Below are 23,127 nucleotides of genomic sequence, written 5' to 3' on the forward strand. Positions count from 1 at the left end.
AAAATCCCTGATTTTTTTTTTTTTTAAGTTATAAGGCTATAATGACTTTTGTGGCAATTGGAGAAGGCATGGCTTCAAAGGCTTACCACTTGTCTTAAATAAAGAAAAATAGTTTTATGTTGTCAGCACATTAGCAAATTAACATATCATAGTTTTTTTTTTCTTTCCTAAATCATTCAATGGAATATTATTCCTCCTTTTTTTTTTCCTGAAAAATAAAACTTTATGGATAAACATCTTATAAAAACATATACTCATATCTAAACCAAGCATTTGAAAAAATGCTTATATAATTCTTTTGACTGCTTTGAAAGCAGAAATAATCACATAAATAATGAAATTTCACAGAATAAGAATTATACTTCTCAACTCTAATTAAAATGTCCATAGTCAGTTCATGTGAAAATAACCAAAAGTTTTAAATGCTTAGCAAGACACAATTCAATAACATCTACAATTGTATTTGCTGCTAACACTACCTGGACAGAGGGCAGTGTTATTGCAAACCCTTGATTCTCTTAATGGGCCGCTGCAGTGTGTCCCGTAAGGTGATACACAAGCTCTGGTTCGCACCTGCGACCCTTGACCACAAGTAACTGAACATGAACTCCACTGGGACCACTCTTCCACACCAGATTCACCTGTACACAAGACAACAAATAAAAATGAATACTGTCTTGAGTAATAATGTAAAACCTTGTAAGCAACTAACATTGTGGCATGTAAGCATAATTTAAAGGAAACAATATGACAATAAACACTTGAAAGGGTCCATGGGAAAAAAATGTTTAGTGAAACAATAAATTAAAAATTGGGATGCACAGAGAACTGAAGCAAGAACTGACTTTGAGTCCAACCTTGTTAGTAGTGCTTCCTTTCACAAAACCCCACTGCACTATGGCCACTAAAAGAAAAAGAATCAGTCAACATTTTACATAATAGAAGGAAAATTGGTTTTTATTCTCTGCTTCAAAAACTTTAAATAGATATGAAATGTTACAAGGGACAGTAGATAAATGCAATTTAAGCATATTCTATTTTTTAAAAATGAAAAATGAATTACATATCCATGCATTTCTTTTCTGCCTGCATTGTAGACACCTATTCTTAACTCTTGGGATGTTCAGGCCATGAATATTTTGTCATATTTAGGTTGTTGCACACTAAACGATTACTCTCACTGTTTCAAAAAAAGATCGTCAAGTAGTACTACTACATTTCAAAATGAATCTATTAATTCGATTGCAATTATTAATAAGGAATTTTGACAACATTATGTTTTTCTCAGGGTCTACCTCAGTTTAGTGGCTATGACTCAGAATGCATTAAAACTCTTCAGTATTTGCATTATAATGCCAAAAATGACTTTAACATTGGGCTTCTATAAAATAAGGAAGGTCTGAATCCATTTCCCCAAATGAAATAAATCACTTCTATAGCATCAATGGTTTCCAAATATATAATGAATTCAAGTTCTAAGGAAACAAAGTATAAAATGCTGAAGATTATTAAATTGGGTTCCTAATTCTCTCTGAGCTTAATATTCATAGTGGGTACAATAAAATTGATCTCAAAACATAAAGTTTTTTTGGTCAGATATAAATACTATTTTCTTACTATTGATGTTATCAAGTTTTAACATTACTATAAACATTGTTTCCATTACTTACAGTGATTGAGGAGTGATTTAAGCATGCTTCTATTTTAAGTATTCCCACAGAGGTACTGATGATAGTGAATTTTACAATTGGTATGTATCATACTAGAGCATAAGGAGAAGTAGGCAGGTGACTGCATATAGAATTAATTTGGACTAGTTTTTCATGGTCAACTTGTCCTGACTATACTAAATTATATCAGAGTGTATGATCTAAATTCACATTCTACCTTAGTTTCTTTGTCTTAACAGAATTATATTTGATTCTGATTTTATACAAGTGACATTATTGATAGATTATTTTAAACTGTGAAGTCCTTTTGCCATTCATTTTATACCTAGAATTTAGTGCAGTGACTGACACACAATAGGCACTTAAAAATATTTATTGATTGGTTGACACTAAAACTCAAAATTTTTCTTCTTAGGTATTATTCACTGGAGAATAATAATAATAATAAAAACAACAACAACAATAATATGCAGACTATAACTTATAAAGAGTATTATTTCAATGTTGTGGAACTGAAGAGAAAAATTTGTCAGGTACAAATTTAAGGAAGATGTTAAGAAAAAAACTTGATTTTTAGAACATCTTGAACCTATATGTAGGGCAAAATTAAGAAAAGTAATGATTTAGTGGGATTTAGAAAGGTATCAATTAATACTGAGCTAATGTGTATAATGTAGGTTTAAAAAATAAACTGAGAGTTTTTGTCCAAAGTTGAAAATATTTTGTCTCAAATAATGGTTTTTGTTTTAGGCTGGTACAGTAGAAGGTCAGAAATAGTTGGTTTAAATGTACTTTCTAATAAGACCCCTCAAAATGACTGCATAGTAACAATTTAAGCATTAAAAGAAAATACTGACATTCTGTGAATATTAAATGATTAAATATTAACTCCAAATACATTTTTGCCATTTTTTTCAAAAATTGGAGATCAGTTCTAAATGATAAAACTGCTGAATGAGATTTTAGAATGAAAAACTACCTATCTATGGAAATTAGCATTAGTCTGTCTCTTTTTCCTCATCCCAAACTTTCAAAATAATTCATTGACACATTTTCCTTCAATTGAAACCTTTTCTAATGACATGTATTCACTTTCAAATAGGACTTCTTTATTTAGATGGATGAGATGATGAAGCTTGCTGAAACAATTCTTTGCTGATAGAGATAGAGGCCAAATGCTTTGGTTTGTTCCTGTGCCAAAAATGTCTTGACTTTTTAAAACTTTAGAAAATAGCATAGCTCTTTGGAAGAATGACAGAAGTGAAATTCATTAGATGATTGAGAGATTAAGCACATTTTGTAACAAAGACTTTAAGTTAAAAAGGTCTTTGTGTAATTTCAATTTTTGATGTAAATTGCATTTTTCAAAGTGAGAAATAAAAAAAATCATTGTGAGAATCTTTATAACACTTCATGTGATATAAAGTGCTTCACAGACAATCTCTTCTGGTCCTCACAACACCCCTGTGAAGTATGTAGTAAAGGCATCTATTAACATTTTGTTGACAAAGAAATGGAGACTTAGAGGTTAGGAAATGATTACTTGAAATGTTTGTCTCTGGTGATGGAGACATTTAGAAACAACTTGAACATTTCAATTTGTTCATTCTACTGTATATTTACATAAGCACATGCATTTTTGTGCGAATGCATATGGTATACAAGTATACTACTATATTAGTTTGTATATGTATGGAGAAATATTCTTAAATAAATATAAATTAGCAATTAATCTACACAGTACAGTAAGACTAATATCTGCCCAAGGGAAAACACTTGATTTTACAATCCAATCTCTTTTCCAGTATTAATAATTGTTATCCATCAGGAAACAAACTGTTTGTCCAAGGTCAATTAGTTTACATGGTAAAACTTTTAGGTTTCTTATACTTTAGTAAGTATAGATTAGAAAGTAATATAGAATAATCAGACTATTAACCATGGCTATTTGATAAATTAGGATTTAGTAACAGGTGGAAATCTCTGATTCTTAAAGTATTGGTTAGGTTTTTAAAAACAAACAGACCAAAATAATAGGAAATAGCCACCAATGCCAGTATTCCTTTTAAATTTTTAAACCTTTCAAACATAGAAACATATTGTTTAATATTTAAAATGGTATCTGATTTTTTTTTTTGGGTGGGGTGAGGGATCTAGACCTCTGATCTTATCAGTGTAGTAAGCTCCTTGTATTGTGAAAACTCTCCATTAATTCAGATCTGTAAAGTTGTCCAGGAAAATGAGAAATTAGGGCATTTTCCTATTGTCACACAGTGAATATTATAACTTTAATCCAGGCCTTTTTCACTCTGAGATAAGTCCTCCAACTATCCATACCAATATGTGTCCAACAAATTAGTCCATAGAACAGTAATCTCAATATTTAACCCAACGTTTCCTGCTATTTAATTATGGTAAAATGATTTGTGTGATAATGTATATTAGTTCCAAAAAATGACTCAATGAATATATTAACCATACCACAACCAAATCTTCTGATTTGGGAGGTGATAGATAATCTTATTGTAACATGAAAACATGAATTTAATAAGTTTTCTTTTCAAACTGGATACTTTCTTGAGAAATTTCTTAAAAAGTGCATACAAATCTGCAATTAAAATTCTCTAGTCATCTTTAGTGTCAAAGAGAAAAATGTATTTAAAATATTTCTGAAAGCTACAAAATCTATTCTAGTACTTGATTTTTCCACCCTCTTTATGAAGAGTACAAAAAAATCATATAACAGTTTTCATTATTTTATATTTACAGTTATGGTATGTTTTCAAAATAATGTGAATGAGAGAAAAACATTCATGTCTCCAACCATTTTCTATTCTTCAAAGATAGGTAGAAGGGAATCAGTAGTAATAAAACACTGTATAGGATGTCTAATAATGTAACACTTACCTGTTAATGATCCATACTAACTCCCAAAATGCCTAAAGGAATGATAATTTCAGGAAAATGTAAATAAAAATGATTATTAAAAAATTCCCAAAAGACCCGATGGATGCTTTTCATTTTATAGCTTTGCTAATGCTAACTATTTCCTTTCCTCAGGAAGGAATTTTATTTATAAAATGAAGTTTCCAATAAGTGCCAAAGCAATGTGATTTTTTAAATGTTAATTTTATAGGTCATGATTATAGTTTTGTTTATAGTTCTTCTGTATCTTTATGCATCAATTTCTTATATCAAATAATGAGTTCAACATTAATATCATCAACTCTCACACACAATCACTTTTTTCAGACTTATGACCATAAAATTCAATGAATTTTCTAAAATATGGATAAGAATTTGAGGAAACATTTTACAATATCCTCATGGCTAAATTAGTAATGCTTCATTAATTTTATAATCCCTGAGGTATAATATATTAACTATAGTGAATAGAAATAAATAATTAAATCAAAATATAAATATTAGTAAGTTTTTACTTTAAAAATCAGGTTGTTTGGTTTGGGTTATTTGAATTTATAAGAAGTTTTAATCAAAAGTTGGGTTTGTGAAGTTGTATGCACTACTTGTACTTGGTTTAGGCAAATGAATTATGTGTGTATGTATGTAGGTCTAATGTATGGTTATGTAAATTCTGATTTGCCTCAAATCAGTGCAAAAAAAATAAGGCAAATGCCATATGACTGAACATATGAGAACTGTACACTGAGGATTCACAAATCTAATAAATTTCTTTGTCATTTGCCTGATTTAAAAAAAACAAAACAAAACACATTCTCTGTTAGCAGACAGAAGAGGCAAGCCAGAATCTTTCCACTCCATACCAGATTACATCTCAATGTAGGATTTTCTTTTTGTTTGAAAATTTTCTCCTGAAATTATCCATGAGATAGTGGTGACCACCTTGTGTCTGAGCCATTTGTTTAGACCCAAAAATTGTTTAATAGTTGGCCAAAGGCAAATTTCTCAAAGCTTATTATGAAGAGTGGAAAAATTTAGGATTTAGGATTAGTCAAATGTCCAGTTAGACATACATTTCTTAATTCATTTAACAAAATGCAAATGAATTACTTTGTTTTTGATGTCTATAAGTTTTGGTCTCAGCAAAGCAGTTTGTATTAATTTCTGCATTTGCAAAAAAAACAAACAAAACTATACTTATGTCATCATTGACCATTGTACATTATTATGAACATCAATCTCTTTCTTTATATTTCTAAATTTGAATTTGACAATACTCTCATCTTAAATTCTCTAAAGTCTATGCATTTATCAGTTATCAAAAAGCACACTTCAGTAATATGAGAGACACATTAAAATTGCATCATTAATTTTAATCTGGTTAAACCTCATCTAAGATATAGAAAAAAGAGGAATATATTTGTTCTTTTAGGGGTTTATATCATAATCAACTAGGCATCACTTCACAAGGTGACCAATTTGTTTCCCATCAGTATCAATGGAAATGCAATCTAGATTGCAATGGATAAAACCTTCATGCAGACAAAGATGTGTTAGTTTTCAAAATAAAGATGACAATTGGATATGTTCATGACACATTTAAAAAGAAAAACTTTTATCTAAGATAAGTCAGCTGCAGAGTTACCTGATAAAATGCTAGCTCATTAATTACAATAAGCCACAAATTGAATATAAGATTCAGCAGCATCTCTCTATACACAAACACAGACACTAAATATAAGTGGTCATTATTCTCCTAGCTACTTGTAAAATATATGGTATTTTTAAATATATAAAAACAATTATGAGAAAGACAGTCATTTTGTTAATAGACTGTCTTCTTTTAGTTTTTAGGTTTCCTTAAGAAAACCTGCTTTTAACCAAGGATATTGTAACTAATATTAAAAATACACCATTTATCATTAATAATTTCTATAAAATCAAAATAAATAATATTGATTTATGCATAAAATTAGACAACTGAAACAAGAACTTATGAAGAATTTGTTAAGTTCTGAACATTTAGTTTAAATGTTATAATATTGAAGTCTTGCAATGTTGATTCATTATTAAGAATCTGGACTTCCAATGACAAGAGTTTCTTTCAAAATGTTTATCACATATTTCAAGTGTTACCCAGCATATTTAAATTATAAAGCTCCACTCCTAATATTCCATTTGTATACTGTACTTTATGAATAATGAAATCTATTCTGATAGTTCAGTAGTTCATAGTGCATATTTTTATATCTTCTACTCAATTTCCAGCTACTTTATTTATGGACTTTAACTGGTGACAAAAAAAAAATGGTTGAAAAAAGTATCAGCTTCAAAACTGACAAATGTGCAGCAAAAGATTATGAAAACATGCAGTGTTTTTTTATTAAATTAACAACAGTAAATAGGAAAATGTAACTAACGTATTACCAGTTTGTGCCATAAATTTAGCAGCATCAGCTTGTTCCTGAGGGACCCTTTTCTCATGAACAGATCGAGGTCGCTGACTTTTAATTGTATGATCTCCCATCATTCCAAATTCTAAAGACAGAATAAAGGTATATGAAAGCTTGTGTGTAGACATTTCTCAAAAGTTACATTACTGACTCATGCAATATGTTCCTACATATTCCCAGAGACTTCTAATTAGGTTTACATTTTATTTCACTTGCTAGGCTGATCTCCTTCAAACATCTAATCTCAATGTCAATAGAACTTCAAACACAAACAGATTTTAAGAAACAATAGAAACATCCATTGCAATGACACACATCAAAGTGTAAACCAGCTAAATTAATGGAGACATTGTACTATTGAGGACATTATTTTAAATCAAATGTATCATATAACCATGACCACACCATTAAATATTGCTGTTCAGTGATAGAAATTTGATTATCTTACAGGGTGCTCCTCTCTCTGAACGTCAATAAATCTAATATGTTTGTCAGTATCTTTCTTTGAGTATGGGATTAGTATTTTTTACTGAGGTCTTTATTTACTGAGGGGAAAAGTGAACTGATGGAATACTGTATGGTGTATAGTGGTCCTTTTCTCACAGGTATGGAGGCATTTGGGTCTTTTGTCACCAAATTATGTGGCAGCAAAGGTTCAGTGCTAGGATATGGGGAAAATTTGTGTCTATTTCAATGAGACATATCTTTTCCAATATGATAGGAGACAGATTGATTACTCAGATTGTCCTTTCTATTCAACCTCCCTTTGGAGAATAACCACATGTATATAGAACTTTCAAAGGAGACTATGCTTTATGACCATGTGGTTGATAGAAACTGATTTTAATATTTCTATCACTTCACACAATTTCAACAAGATTATTACAAAATATCATAAGGGATAGACCAGAGGAAAAGAAGTAGGGATTATATCACTTGCATAAAGATGTAAGAAGAACAGATTTTTATATATGGTAAAGGGAACTGGATTCAGCATATTATAACACAATCAAAAGGATTCTTAAATTAAAACTGAGAATGTCAGTAATGGAGAAGAGAATGACTTTATAAGCCTCAGATTTACTCTTACCATCAATTCTGGATGAACTTCAAAAGAAAATACAAAACATTTCCCTCCCTAAACCATTTTTACTGAAGGTATTTTAATACTTACCCTTCATTCTAAACTATAACTTTTTACCACAACAAATTCTATTCACTGTGATGAGGTTTTTATATAGGAAATAAAATCTTCAGCCATATCCAGTCATATCTGGCATATCTATGTTAATATTTATCTCCATTTAGAGGAAAATCTAATGAGATGAAGAAATCTCCTCTCTTCTTTCCCCCACTCAGACCTGGGGCAGAATGGTATAGACATGGTCATATTATGATTTTGATACAGTCAATGCAGTGATGGGCTTGGTACATTCATTAAATCACAGTCAAAAGTTTCCATTGTGCAGCTCATTACAACTTTCTAATGGTTATCAACACCATTTCTGTACATGGTCTAACCAAATGTTTTACTACAAGAGTAAGAAAAAAAGACAAATGCCATTTTATAGTATGAGCAATAAATTTTTTATCCATAGAACAAAATTGGGTAAGGAAAATTTAAAATCCTAAAGATTTTATTAGATAATATGACTTTTGTGGATGTAATTTTCTGTTTAATCTTTCTATATAAAAATATATTTCATGCAAAACATAATAAGATTAACAGATATAGAAGAATTTAAATTCATCAAAATATTTTGCTATATCAAAACAAATCTTTCAATTTATACCCTGCAGTGTGTATTTCAAAGGAGTGATATGTTTATAAAACAAGCAAAAAACAAAACAAAACAAAACAAAAAAACAACCAACTGAATTTGTTAGCCTCACACCTTATTTGAATTTTACAAAAAAAAAAAATCATGTAAAAAAATATTTGATACAAAAGAATGAAGATCCAAATAAAAAATAATTTAGTATTAATTTTAGTTAATCGCAAGCTTCTTATATGGAAAGTCACTTAAATACTTCTAAATTATATTTAAGCAAATATAGACATACACATACACACATACAAAATATACATAAATGCATATATATATGTGTGTGTGTATGTGTGTGTGTGTGTGTATTCTTTAAACAATTTTTAAAAATCCAGAGTCCATGCATTTATAAAAAAAATAGCGAAGGAATTTTATTTAAATAGTTGTGTGTGGGAGATGGTTACTCTTATATAAAAAAAGAAGTGCAAAAAATAATTATTCCAGATTACTTCTGATAGGATTTCCACTATTATCTTGATTTAATGAAAGCCTTTTTTTTTAAATTAAAAACAATAAAAGAAGTTATCTTTTTGGAAAAATTAGGATATATCTTTATGTCTTTACATAAGGACAATAATTGCAGTTTATGAGGATGATTAATGATGATGATGATGATAAATGACCTTATATTTGCATAAGATTTTCACATACAAAGTGCCATTGAATATTCCTCTAGATGACAAAAATGAGGGGGAAAAAATCCTAAGATATGGCAATTTTGACGTAAAAATGATTAGACTATCCTTTGATTAGATTGTAATAATATATAAATTTTAATATTTGATAAATTTTTGAATTTTAAAAATAGACTCCAGAATTTCAAATATCCTATTATGCATTCTTGCCTAAATATTAGGAACCTTTCCAGAAATATATCTTATATATTTCAGATGTCAAGATTTTGACTTTAGTCATTAATACTTGTTATTGATATGTAGATGATACATTTTCACTAATGTTGAGAAGCCTAATTGCCTAATATAAGAACCTTTCCAGAAATGTTTCTTACACAATTCAGATGACCAGATTTTGACTTTAGTATTGATGCTTATCATTGATATATTGATAGCTTTTAATATTAATATTGGATATTTAATATATAAATTAAGGACTTCTACTTTCTTTGTTACTATTTATCCTTAGTTATACAACAATTTGTAGTCTTTCCCTGTAATGCTTTGTTAGAAGCTTTTTTATAAGTGTAAACTCCATTCTCTTGTGTTTGCTTTTTCATTTTGGAATTTTAGTTTATTATATTATTCAGACAACTAACTATATAATTATACTGTTTAAACCCATCTTTATACATTCTGCACTCAGAATATCATCTGACCTTCCCAAGTTCTTAGGCATATGGGAAATGATGATGAGGAAATACAGGTTTCTCCCAGGTTCAAGATCCACTCAAAGCATACTTACTTTGGCTTATGACAACTAGAACTTGCTTAGGGTCCAGCCAAGCTTGTGCATGTGAATTGTGTTGCAGGACTCTTATGGGTAATTTTGCAAAATAATTCATGTGTAAGGCAGTGGAAACTGAAAACCTTTGCCAAAATTCTTCATAATGTAAATATTCTGTAATCTGGCACTGTCCGTCTCCCTCTCCCTCTCCTCCCTCTCTTTCTTTCTTCCCTTCCCCTCTCCCCCTCCCCCTCATAACCTAATAAATTTGTTTTGAAATTTTTCAGATTAGGAGAGTGTTTTCTTTAACACCACATTATTATCTTTTTGCAGTCCTCATTACTATCTATTTTAACTGCATTATTTTATTACATTAGTGTGCGACAACTTTTTTATGTAACAACTTCCCTATTGTTGGACATTTTATTTGCATGTATTTTGTTTTGTTTTTTAATTTCATGATACGTGCCTTTGAAACTCTTTGAATTGATAGCTATGGATTTTTGTTTTTGTTCTTATGCTTTTAAAGAATAGCTGCAACAAGGAAATTAATGGGCCAAAGAGTGATTATTTATTTGAGCTTTCAATATACTGTCAGATAGCCTTCCAAAAAGATTTTACAATTCATAATTCCTTTATGGATATTATTGAATGTATCTGTCTACAACCTTATCAGCATTGCATTTCATGACATGGCTATTTATGAATAAATTTAACAACCTACCTTCTAAGTCAAATAAAATTATGTTATCCAAATCTATGTTTTAAATGAATGGTGAAAAATATATTGTTTTGCTTCTGTCAGTATTTACTACGTTGACCAAAAAAAAACCATTTATAAGAGGGGGAAATTTTTCACCATTCATTTAAAACTGTATATTGTTCTTAAGTCTCGAATATTAAAAACTAAAATAAAAATATTAATTTTCTCTTTACAAAACAGAGTACAGCTAAATTTTTTTAAACATAGATACATTTGCACTTTGTTGTGTTTTTAATGGAAACTTGGCATTGGAAAAAGTCCTAAATGCCAAGTTTCCATTAAAAACACAACAAAGTGCAAATGTATCTCTCGAAGACTGTTTCTTCTTTTGATTTTTCCCTCATGAGAATGACAAGGACATCCTTTCATCAAATCTCTTCTTTGTGTATAATAAAACTTTGAAAGACAATTATGATACCTTTCTGAGGAAAAAGCAAATTAATATTTTCCTGCTTTTGCTTTAATAATGGATGCATGCTGAATATTGGCTGTACTAATTGTAATGTGACTAAAGAGTTTTATGATGTACACCTCCACTTATAAGTGAAGAAAGCAAAAAGAACTTGATTCATTAAGTAAAATAGGAGCAAAAGTAATGAAATGAAAAAGCAACTATTTTGGTAAATAAAATGCAAGCCAAATTAAGAAGTTTCATTAAAACAATGATTTTGAAAATATACTATGTGCTTCAAATTCATGGTAAATACAAATACAGCAATAGGAAAAACTACAATTACAAAATGGATAAATGATGAAAGGAACTGAACAAACTTGGAAACCCAAATAGTTAATAATAAAATACTTGGACTCATTTCATCATTAAAGAGGTTTTTTTTTTTTAAATTAAATACCACCTCAAACCAACAGACATAACAAAATTTCATGAAAGTGAACACTAGATAAATAGATTGCAGAAACAGGTGTAGAGAAATAGATACACTCAAATTACTAGTGAATTTGTAAACTTTGAGCATCTTTTTAGAGATTATAATATGAATAAAAATAGAATAAAATTTCCAATTATTTTATGCCAATTATATAAATATGATTGTGAGTAAATAAATATGATAAAATGTAAAAGCCTAAATTCTTAAGAATATTTTTTTCCTGAAGGGATACTTGGTAATTCTAAAGAATATCTAATAGCCTTAAGTGGTTCCCATTAGAGAATAATATTTTGAACAAAATGTAACATTAATGTTTCCATCTGACACTGATTCCAGGATATTGGTAAATGTAGTAATCATTACATGTCAAGTTATAAAAGTAGTTTCAAATTTTAAATTTTAAGTAATTTAGTTTACCTGCCAAAAACAATTCTTTCATATATATATAATCACTATTATTTTATTGTGGTCAATTGACCTAGAGGTGGGAAAACTTTATGTGGGAAAAAAAAAAGGAATTTAAATTTAGAGATTTAAATGAGCTGTTTTTAATGATTTTTTTTTTTGAGAAAACCACAGTAACATCAAACTATCTATTTGCCATTACATTGCCAATGTTATTATGAAGTATGTAAAACTTTCCTCCTGTTTATCTTCTGCAAAGTTGCCAGTTTACTCCTTAAGTACAGTTAATGTCACAGTAGCTTCATGAAACACTTTCAAAAGATAACATTGCTTGCATAAGATAAAATCCTCTAGTGTTCCTTGTTCTTTTATGCCCCTTTTCATTGTTATTCAACCATTTACAGATATTTGTAAAATAAAATCTCTGTATATGCTATTCTTTTTTGTAAATTCAATTAAATTATTTGTGGTTCTTCAAATAGGCCTTAAACTCTCCTAACTCTGAATTTTGTGTCTCTTGTTTTGTTTTCTCTACCTGTTTCTATCTGTCAAAGAATCATTCTTGGTGGCCTAACTCAAATGCCAACATTTCTGTAAAATCTTCCCACAATTCAACCTCCTCTTTTCGGAACACCAATGGCACTTTATTGTGTTCTAATGCTATTTATAATAAGCTTCCTCAATTATATCTATTTCCTCTATTCTTTCACCACACTAATAACTTCTTGAGGGTAGAAATTATGTCTCATAATTCATTATGTCTTGTATACTGTGTGTGTACTATATATTCTTAAGGCTCAATAAATATTTGGTAAAGGAAGAAATGATTAAGTAAATGGAACTTACTGTGAACATAATCTTTCTTTGTCTCCTCTTAGAGTAAGTCCTCTAAAATTTCTTCTGTTTTTAAATTGTGATGACTAGAGCACACTTTTTATTTGAATATTATGATAGTAATCATTGTCTATTAGTAATATTATTTGTGATAAACTTATCTAAGATAATCATAAGGTATACTCAAGGAAAGACCGTCTTTAGGAATTAAGGGAAGAACATCCCACTATGAACTTCCACCAATAGAAATGAGCAGGTAACTTCTTTCTTATCAATTTTTAATTTCATTTAATCCAATTCCTTCCTTCCTTCCATCACATGTATATATTTTTTAAGGCTTGCGTGAAATTTCTGGAATAAATTACATATTCTAAGCTAAATAAGAGGGAACTTAATGCTGAATTTGAATTAAGACAATAGCAAAGAATTTTAAGAAATCTGGATAGTGCAGTGATATAACCTGGTAAGAGTATGATTTACATTAACAACAGTACAAAAACTTTCACTTCTATAATATTTCATATTTATACATTTAGATCTAACATCTCCCAAAAATCAGTCTATATGGTCAACCAAAACTTATCCATAATAAATCTTATCTTCCTTCCCAAATCTAATGCCTTCTAACCTTCACTATTTTTAATGAGGGTAGCACTTCGATCAGTTACACAGGCAAATGATTTTAAAAATCATCCTTGAATCTCCCTTTTCTCTGAAAATGCCTATTAAATCAATCAATAAATCATAATCATTTACTAAATATGTGTTACACAGTTTTGAAAATTCTAGTAGTACAAATAAAAATGGAATTCATATTATAATTGGAGAGAGCATAGACACATACATTAGCATATACAGCATACATGGAAATAAAAGGGGGAGAGAGAGAGAAGAGAGTAAAAGAGAAAGGGGAGAGAGAGAGAGAGAGAGAGAGAGAGAGAGAGATAACTAACAAGGAATTCAAGAAAAGCTTTAATGTGATTATTGAGCTTTATCTGGGAGAGGGATTCTTTGAGAAAGCGGGGGCACATTCTAGATATGATGGATAGCCACTACAAAGCCACAATGAGCTCAGATGGAATAACGTATATGAAAAAATGAAAAAAAGAGCAAATATGGATGAATTACATAGTGCAGAAAGGAGAGTAATATACACTCAGGCTCCAAAGATAGTTTTGGTAAAGGTTATAAAGAGCTTTAAAAGCTCAACAGAATATATTTCTTATTCTAGATGGAATCAGAACCATTAGAGTTTATTGAGTCATTGAATAACATATTCATAGCTATACTTGGTGAAAATTATTTTGCTAACTATCTGGAGTATAGATGGGAGTAAAGAAAAGTATGACATGGAGACTAATTAGGAGCTATTCCATTATTTTAGGTGAGAGATGGTATCATATGACTAGAGAAGGTAAGAGATAAGAGATAAAAAAGATGTAAAAGTAGAAATGACAAGATTTGGCAACTGAAAAGGTATGTGGACAGAGTGAAGAGTGGAAGAAAATTCTGAAGTAACAAACAAGAAATAGGAGAAAGACAATACCTTTCAAAGGAATTTTGGAAAAGGAGTAGATTTGGTATATTTGGGACATTTTGTATTCAATATTTCTAAGATATTCTCTTTGAAATGCCTCATAAGAAGTACAATGTAAAAGGTAATATATGCCTCAAATTCAATAGAGAAAGTAGGGATGAATATGTAAATTATGACTCATCTTCTTTCAAGGAATAATATGTCTACCGTATACTCTATTGCCAAGGTTTTATTTATTCAACTTCCACAGACCTCTCACATCAATTGCCATGTAGCTGTTGATAAAGTTGGTTCTTTAGTTCAAATACTCATCATTCCTTTTCTCACTTATTGTATCTGTATGACAGATCTATATGTTTCCTATCTCTAGGCCCTATGTCTCTCTTCTTAGTCTAGCAGACAGCATACACCACGCAATTCAATGTAGTGCCATAGTGTTTTTAAAGTCCATGGTTTTGAAAAGGGGAGAAAGAACTGTTGGGTAAAGAAAACATTTTAAATAAATTCTTAAAGAATGTGAAATATGGCTCCTTTTATAAATGAACAGTTGGATAATCTAAAAGAAAGAGAGAACTTTTATTGAAATCAGATTTGAGCAATTTTGATTAAAATTAATTGTGATATAAATATAAATGCTTCAATCATGTTGTATGTGATATAGGATATTTTAGATATATGTGAGATTAATGGTTTACAGCATGGAGAAATAATTTTTTATATGTAAAAAACTAGAAAAGTTATGAGTACTTGAATAAATAGTTTCAAGGACATAAAATGATTGAAGTTCCATTTTGAGAACTCAGAGTTATGAGAATTATGAAACCTCAGCTTATTTCCATATACCTATTCTATGACTAACGAGTTTAAAAGTTTAAAAATGAAGAATCATATAAATATTTGGAGACAAGTAAGATTTGTAAAATGACTCAGTTTCACAGGGAAAAAATTATAAATGGTTTATGGTAAGCTTTTAAGAAACAGATTAATTATTTAGAGAAAGAAAGCTTTCATCTAAGTAATTGAAAGGGATAAAAGATAGGAGTTGGAAGCTAACGAGGAAAGAATATGGCAAGTAAAGATTGAAGAAATAGTATGAAATTGGAAAAAAAAACAGTTTTGTTGAAGGGGTTTGAAGAGACTCTAAGTAAGAGCAGTAAGCTAATGAAAAGTTACAGTGATATGATCCTCATTGCCATATTGAAAGTTACAATTTCAGTTACTGACCTTCAGCACCACCTAAAGGATAAGAAAAGCAAAACTTTTCAGAAATGACCCTTTTCTTCCTCAATTATGAGAGGGAAAAATCAGAAGGAAAAAAAGACATATTCTAGCTGTTTAAGAAGAACTAGCTAGATTGTTTTACTCTATATCCTGTTATATTGTGACATTATGTTTGAACTTTATTCTGAATAGATGATGCATGTCAAATCCAGATGAACAAATAATTGATTAAAATGATCTTTTGTCCAGAGATAGCCAGTCTTCTGAACTTCACAGCTATTTGTCTAAAGATAATTGCTTTATTCACATTAAGAAGCAACAATTTTTAAATTATATCATAGAGGTAACATTAGTTGAAAGAATTCACAAATGTCATGCTTAAGCATAGAAGATATTTCCATCCGGAGGGAAAGGAGAAATAACAAAGTTAATTGAGAAGTAGTTTCTTATTTTGTAGTTGTTCTTCTGGTATTAATGGCATTAAAACCTGCATTTTAGAGATGTGAATTAATATAAGCAAATAGGTTTTACTTCCTCATGAACTCGATTTCAGTAAATATGTATTTAGTGTCCCCAAAAGGCACTTGGTGTTTTGGGGGAGAATGTGGAAAGACAATGCATGTGATATATGTGTGTACATGTATCTATACATACATACTACAGTGTAACTTTTTGTAAGGTTTAATTATAGCCTTCTTGGGAGAGGTGGGTGGCAGAGGAGAAAAAAAGGAAGAAAAAGAATAAAGTAAAAAATGTGTGGAAGAGAACAAAAGAAAACCTACAAGAAAGTAAAGATGGACAGCTTTAAACACGTTTAATATTTATTATTTAAACTGGAAATTTACTGTTTTATATTTTGAATTTTCTCATATTCTGCTATGCACAAGGCAATTTTTTTCTTTTAAATAAATATTTTTTAAAAAAGAGTATATGCAGATTGTGATTATTTTAATTTTTATGCATGTGCTTTAACATATGAATATCTATGATATTATTATTTCTTTTGCTGTATTGCTAGCCAGTCATGTCTAAAATGTAAAAGTGTCATTTTTTATGAGTGACTCTTTTGTGTAACTGAATGGATTTCCCAAAAGCAGAAGTTTTTTTTTTAAATATATTTTGAATGGATAAATGAATAAACATATATACATTGGTGGAGACTTGAGTTGGTGAATAAGAAGAATGTGATAACCTTCACTAGTGTCACCCACAGGAACGAGAGATAACTTGAGTATAACCGTAGGAGGCTATGAAAGTGATTACTTTTTCAATAGTGTTGCACTGGTAATTTGGACCATCAGCAAAATGGCAACAAATGATCTTTGCATATTTATTTCCCATAGCTTAGTTTTTTCATACTCTATGTTCTTTTCAAACTGGACTAGTTGTTTCCTGGATTCAATATTCCTTCTTCTGCTTCTGCTTCACATAAGCTTTTTCTTTGTCTCTACCTCTCAGAATCCTAAAGATAACTTGAGTGCCATCTCCTGTGTGAAATCTGCCCTCAGTTCTCTACCTTTGCATAGTTGTTAATGCTCTTATTTAGTCAAACAATAACGTAATCCCTGGGTTGGAAAGAAAGAAAATTAAGTCCACACATAAATGAAAATTTCCACTATAGTATAAACTGCAAGTTTCAATATTGTCTCTCCTGAAAGAATTCCAATCCTTTTCTTCATAATTCTTCATAATCAAAACATAGTTTGTTTTGATTTTTTTCTTGGATCCATTCTACATTTGCTTCTTTGAAATCACCACTAATTCCAATTTTACAGATGTTAAACAGACATAGTAATTAAATTAATTGTTGAATGCCACCCAACTAGTTTGCTGCCAGATTATTTCAACAATATTAGGAATGGTATCATATATATTTTAAAGTGATTACTGATTATTTTATAATTTATATTTTATCAATAATTCTCGATAAAAAACTATTTTAAAAGTTAAGTATACATATTTAGAATTAATTGAAGTTGAAAAACCATTTTCCTCTTTAATATAAATTCTTTATACAGAGATTTTGTCCCAATAGATTTTATATGAGATTAGTGATAAAATATTGTATTCAAAACAATTCAAGACTAAATAGGGTCTAAACAATAAAATAAAATAAAAAATTGTGTTCATTATGCCTATCTGTATCTCTGACAAATGTCTTTGAAAATCAGAACTGACTAATGGGAAGAGATACAAAAGCCCAGTGATGAAAATAATTCTTTAAAATTTAAAACTAGGCAAGGGGAAGCTAATGAATCCACAAGAAATCAAGAAACAATAAAACCAAGTTTAAAAAAAAAGAAATATGTAAAATATCTCAGCAGAAAAAATAACTGACTTGGAAAACTGGAATTACTGGACTATTTGAAAGACATGATCAAAAAAGAGCCCAGATTTCATATTTCAGGACATTATAAAGGAAAACTGCCTTAATAGAACCTGTGAAAGGCTATATCCATCATTTCCTATTAGAGACTGAAAAATTAAATATCCCAGAAATATTAGTCAAATTCCAGGATTCCCAGGTCAGAGAAAAATATTGCAAGCAATGAAAAAGAAACTATTCAAATACTATGGAACTATAGTCAGCATCATATAAGATTTAACAGATACTGTAATAAAAGAATGGAATCTTTAAAATATGTTCCAGAAGGCAATATATAATCTAGTCAGTAAAACTACAGGTAGTCCTGTGGGAAAAGAAATCAACATTTAATAAAATAGAAGACTTTCAAACATTCCTGATGAAAAGATAGATAGAAAATTTGATATTCAAATATTAGACTAAAGAGAAATCATAAGGAACCCAATATTATTAACCTATTTATATTTCTATATGTGAGGATGTGTGACTTCTAAGGACTTTATATAATTATTTGGGTAGTGAAGAGTATACATAGACAGAGGGCACAAGTGTGGGTAGATTATGTTAGGATGATCTCAAAAAAATGATATACAGTTGCTAATACCAAGAACAACTATTTTCAGAAATGAGTATAAACTAGAAGCCTCCAAATAAGATCAAGGATAAAACAAAGATGTCTATTATTAACATTATTTATCAATGTTGTAATTAAATGCTTGCCATAATAATAAGACAAGAAAAAATTGAAAAAATAAGATTAGGCAATGAAGAAATAAGACAGTCACTCTATGAAGATGATATAATTATATACTTAGAGAATCCTCTAAAGAATGAGATGAAAAATTCAGGTTGTAAAATAAACCCACATAAATTATCAGCATATCTATATGCTACCAACTAGCAAGAAGAGATAGAAAGAGAAATTACATTTAGAATAACTGAAGACAAAGCAAAATACCTGATAAGACAAACCACTGGACTGTCTGAGTCCAATCACAAAACAGTTTTTTAACAAATAAAGATGGTTCTAAACAATTGGAGAAATAGTAATTGCTATGGGGAAGACTGAGAAAATAAAATGAAAATGACAGTTCTACCTCAATTAATTTACTTGTTCAGCATCCTAGCAATCAACTGCAAATTATCTTATATAGTTAGGAAAAAATATTAATAGAATTCATATGGAAGAACAAAAGGTTAAGAATATCAAGACAGTAAAGCAGTCTAGGAAAGAGTGAAGGAAAGCAGTCTAGCAATATCAGATTTCAAATTCTATTAAAAAGTGGTAATATTAAAAACAATCTGGTGTGGATTAAGGTAATAGTCTAGGTTCAAAATATACAGTGATAAATGACTGTAATAATCTAGTTTTTGATAAATCCAAAGTCCCAAACTTTTGGGGTAAAAACTCACTATTTGACAAAAATTAATTATAAAACTAAAAAGCAGCTGGGTCAAAACTAGGCATATACAAACATTTCACATTGTCCACTAAGATAAATTCAAAATGGATATGTGATTTAGATATAAAGGGTGATAGTAGCAATAAATCAGGGAGCATGGAAAATTTTACCTGTCAGACCTATGCATAAGGGAAAAGTATATGATGAAACAAGAGATAGGATGATGAAAAGTAAAATTTTACAAGTTAAAAATGTTTTATACAAACAAAACTAATGCAATTAAAATTAGAAAGAAATCAGGAAACTGGGGAATTTTTTATACCTAATTTTTCTCATAAAGATTTCATTCTTCAACCATATGGAAAACTACATCAAATTTGTAAAAATAAGAGACATTTCACTATTAATATATGGTCAAAGGATATGAATGGACAGTTTTAAAAAAAAGAAATTAAAACTATCAGTAGTCATATAAAAATGTTCTAAATCACTATTTAGAGAAATGTAAATTAAAATAACTCTGAGATACTGTATCACATCTATCATATGGGGTAACCTAACAGAAAAGGAATGTGACAAATGCTGAAAAAGATCTGGAAAAAATAAGGACATTAACATATTGTTGGTGAAACTAAACTAATCAACCATTGTGGAGAATAATTTTCTATGAATGCTCAAAGAGCTATAATGTTCATATCTTTTGATATAACAATACTATTATAAAGTCTATATCCCAAAGAAATCAAAGAAAAGAGAAAAGAATCTATATGTACAAAAGTATTTATAGCAGCTCTTTTTGTGGTGGCAAAGATTTAGAAATTGAGGGAATATCTATCAATTGGGGAACAGCTAAACAAGATGTGATATATGATTATAGTATATAATTGCACAATATGCTATTATGCAGTAAAATAAGGAAGATGATTTTAGAAAAAATCTGAAAAGACATATTAACTGCTGCAAAGTAAAATGTGAATTAAGAGAAGATTTTATACTGCAATATTTTCCAATATCATTACAATGTTTCTTTTTCTTTTTACAATGTTACTTTAATCAAAACAATGATTTGAGAACAATTCCAAAGGAGTCATGATGAAAAATGCTGTCCACCTTCAGAGGGAGAATTGATGAAACGTGCAAAATGAAACATACTTTTTGAATTTTTTTTCTAATATGGAAATATGGAAAATATGACTAATATGTTAATTTACTTTATATGACTTCACATGTGTACCTGGTATCAAATTGCTTGCTTTCTCATTGTGGGGAAAGAACCTGGAGTGAGGGAGAAAATATGGAATTGAAAATGTAAATATATTTTTTTAAGTATGAATGATTAAAAACAAATTAGAGTATGCAAATATAATGAAATATTATTGTGTCATAAGAAATGAAGGAAGAGATACTTTCAGGTAAACTAAGAAAAAACTGAAACAGTGAAATGAGCAGAACCAAAAAAATAATTAACAATACTATTGCAGTATGATTGATCTGATCTTACAAGGAGATGTTATGGGCCAGAACTTGAAACAAGTCACTAAGTGGAATTGAGGAGACAATGTTTAAATCTAGTTTAGAATTGATTTAATCCTACAACAAATAATAGTTTCCCAATGATATAATGATTGGTGTGTACTCAGTGAATAGCATATAAGCAAGAAGTTCTCAGGGCCAAAGAGCACTCTGGGAGATACAGAAGCCCACTCTCGGAGGCGGAGTCAGAATCATTCCATTTTCCACCTTTGTGCTGGCTGGAGGGTGAAGGACAAACCTTTGGATTTGGAGACATTTGGAGGGAGGTCTTAGAACCACAGAGTGATTTAAGTTTCTATTAAAGCTAACTGGGCCCAAGGAAAGAGACAAGATTTGGAAGGAGAAAATAAACGTTTGTATTTTATCAGCTGGCTGCATTTGGAGTGATTATTACTTTGAATTGAAACTAAAGCTGCCTCCAGAAAACCTTCCCAAGAAACCTGCTCACAGAGAACCATCATATATTATACAAAAGAAGAAGAACACCACAGTGACCTTTCATGATATCAAAGGACTAATAATGAGTGACACTATCCATCTCCTGACAGAAGTGATTGATTGTGTGAAATTAGACACATTTTGGACATAATCAGTGTAGTAATTTGTTTTAACTACTTTTTTGCTAAGGTTTTTGTTTTGTTTTTAATAGTAAATGAGGAAGGGGGAGAAAGGTGAAAAGAAGAGAAAATAAATATATGGCTAATTAAAAAAAAACACTTCTTTGGCAGCTTTTTACAAGGTGCATAAAAAAGAGGAGAAATTTGAGAGAGGAAGACTAATTAGAAGGCAGAAGTAATGAAATTTTTAATTAGGGTGAAGTCTCTGTAAATGAGGAGGAGATAATTGCCAGATGTATTGTGGAGATTTTTGCTTTGGGATCCCTTATGTCTTCCTAACACTACATGATGCCTAACTAATGATTTGATGAATTGTGATTATTTCATATACCTGATCTATTCCTTTGGATTTGATAATTAGAAGGAAACTACATGAAGCTTCCGAAGTCTGGAGGGCTGCTTAGTCCTTTGATGGAATCGTAAGACTCCTCCAAAGAACTATATCTATACAGGAATTGACATCAATAAAAGGGAACAAGTAGAGGAGTTATGGATTCATGCCAAATACCTTAATTGTATATGATATCCTAAAGCAAGCAGATATTTCCTGGAATATTAAAGTAAATTGGGAATACTTAATAATAGCAATAATGAAAATTATAATTAAAATATTTAATATAATAAAATTTGCAGGATAAATTTCTTATTACCATATGTGCAACAACCAGAATTTTATAGCATTTTAAGTTTCCAAAATGCTTTACAAATATCTTATTTTATCTTTATAACATCCCTGAAGGATAAGTGCTATCATTATCACTATTTTTACAAATTAGGAAAATTGAAGTCAACAGAACTTAAATGATTTGCTCTTGGTCACACAGTTATTATCTGAGGCCTAATTTGAATTCAAATCTTTCTGAGTCCAATTGTATATGTGGAAGAAGAGATTCATTTTCATTGTGAACAAAATGCTGCTATTTCCAGGATATACTTTGAATAGTATCATATCTCAATGGATCTTTTAAATGTGTCCATTCTCTGCAATGAATGATTCAAACCCATCCATGCCCTCTTATTCAGCAACCATATTCCCCTCCAAATTCTTCACAGTGGTCCCAAAGTATTAAATATTTCTCTAATATTCTGAAAATTGTAAGGATACCAATGGAGTCTATGGAACTTAATCAATTACACTTCCTACACGATAAGCCTATCTCTGTTTCTAAGCATACTTTTCTTTTAAAATTCATTATACTACTTTTCTTTTGCTGTCCTTAAAAAAAAAAAAAAAAAAAAAAAAAAAAAAAAAAAAAAAACTAATGTTATAGAGAAATCCCCAAAATTAAA

The 23,127-nt window shown here is 29.7% G+C and overlaps 1 protein-coding gene across 6 annotated transcripts in view; it reads right to left on the reverse strand.

Annotated features, from left to right (window-relative positions):
- The window catches only part of ADGRB3 (adhesion G protein-coupled receptor B3), an 856,580-nt gene that overhangs the window by 531,044 nt on the left and 302,409 nt on the right, over positions 1-23,127 (reverse strand). For all 6 annotated transcript variants that reach the window (XM_031964675.1, XM_031964677.1, XM_031964676.1 and 3 more), the window contains 2 exons: positions 7,020-7,130; positions 480-641 (listed from right to left, as the gene is read on the reverse strand). In XM_031964675.1, the coding sequence (XP_031820535.1) occupies positions 480-641; positions 7,020-7,130 (273 nt within the window). The remainder of the gene's footprint in view (positions 1-479; positions 642-7,019; positions 7,131-23,127) is intronic.

Source organism: Sarcophilus harrisii, chromosome 4 (genome assembly GCF_902635505.1).
Source record: "Sarcophilus harrisii chromosome 4, mSarHar1.11, whole genome shotgun sequence".
NCBI classification, from domain to species: Eukaryota; Metazoa; Chordata; class Mammalia; order Dasyuromorphia; family Dasyuridae; genus Sarcophilus; species Sarcophilus harrisii.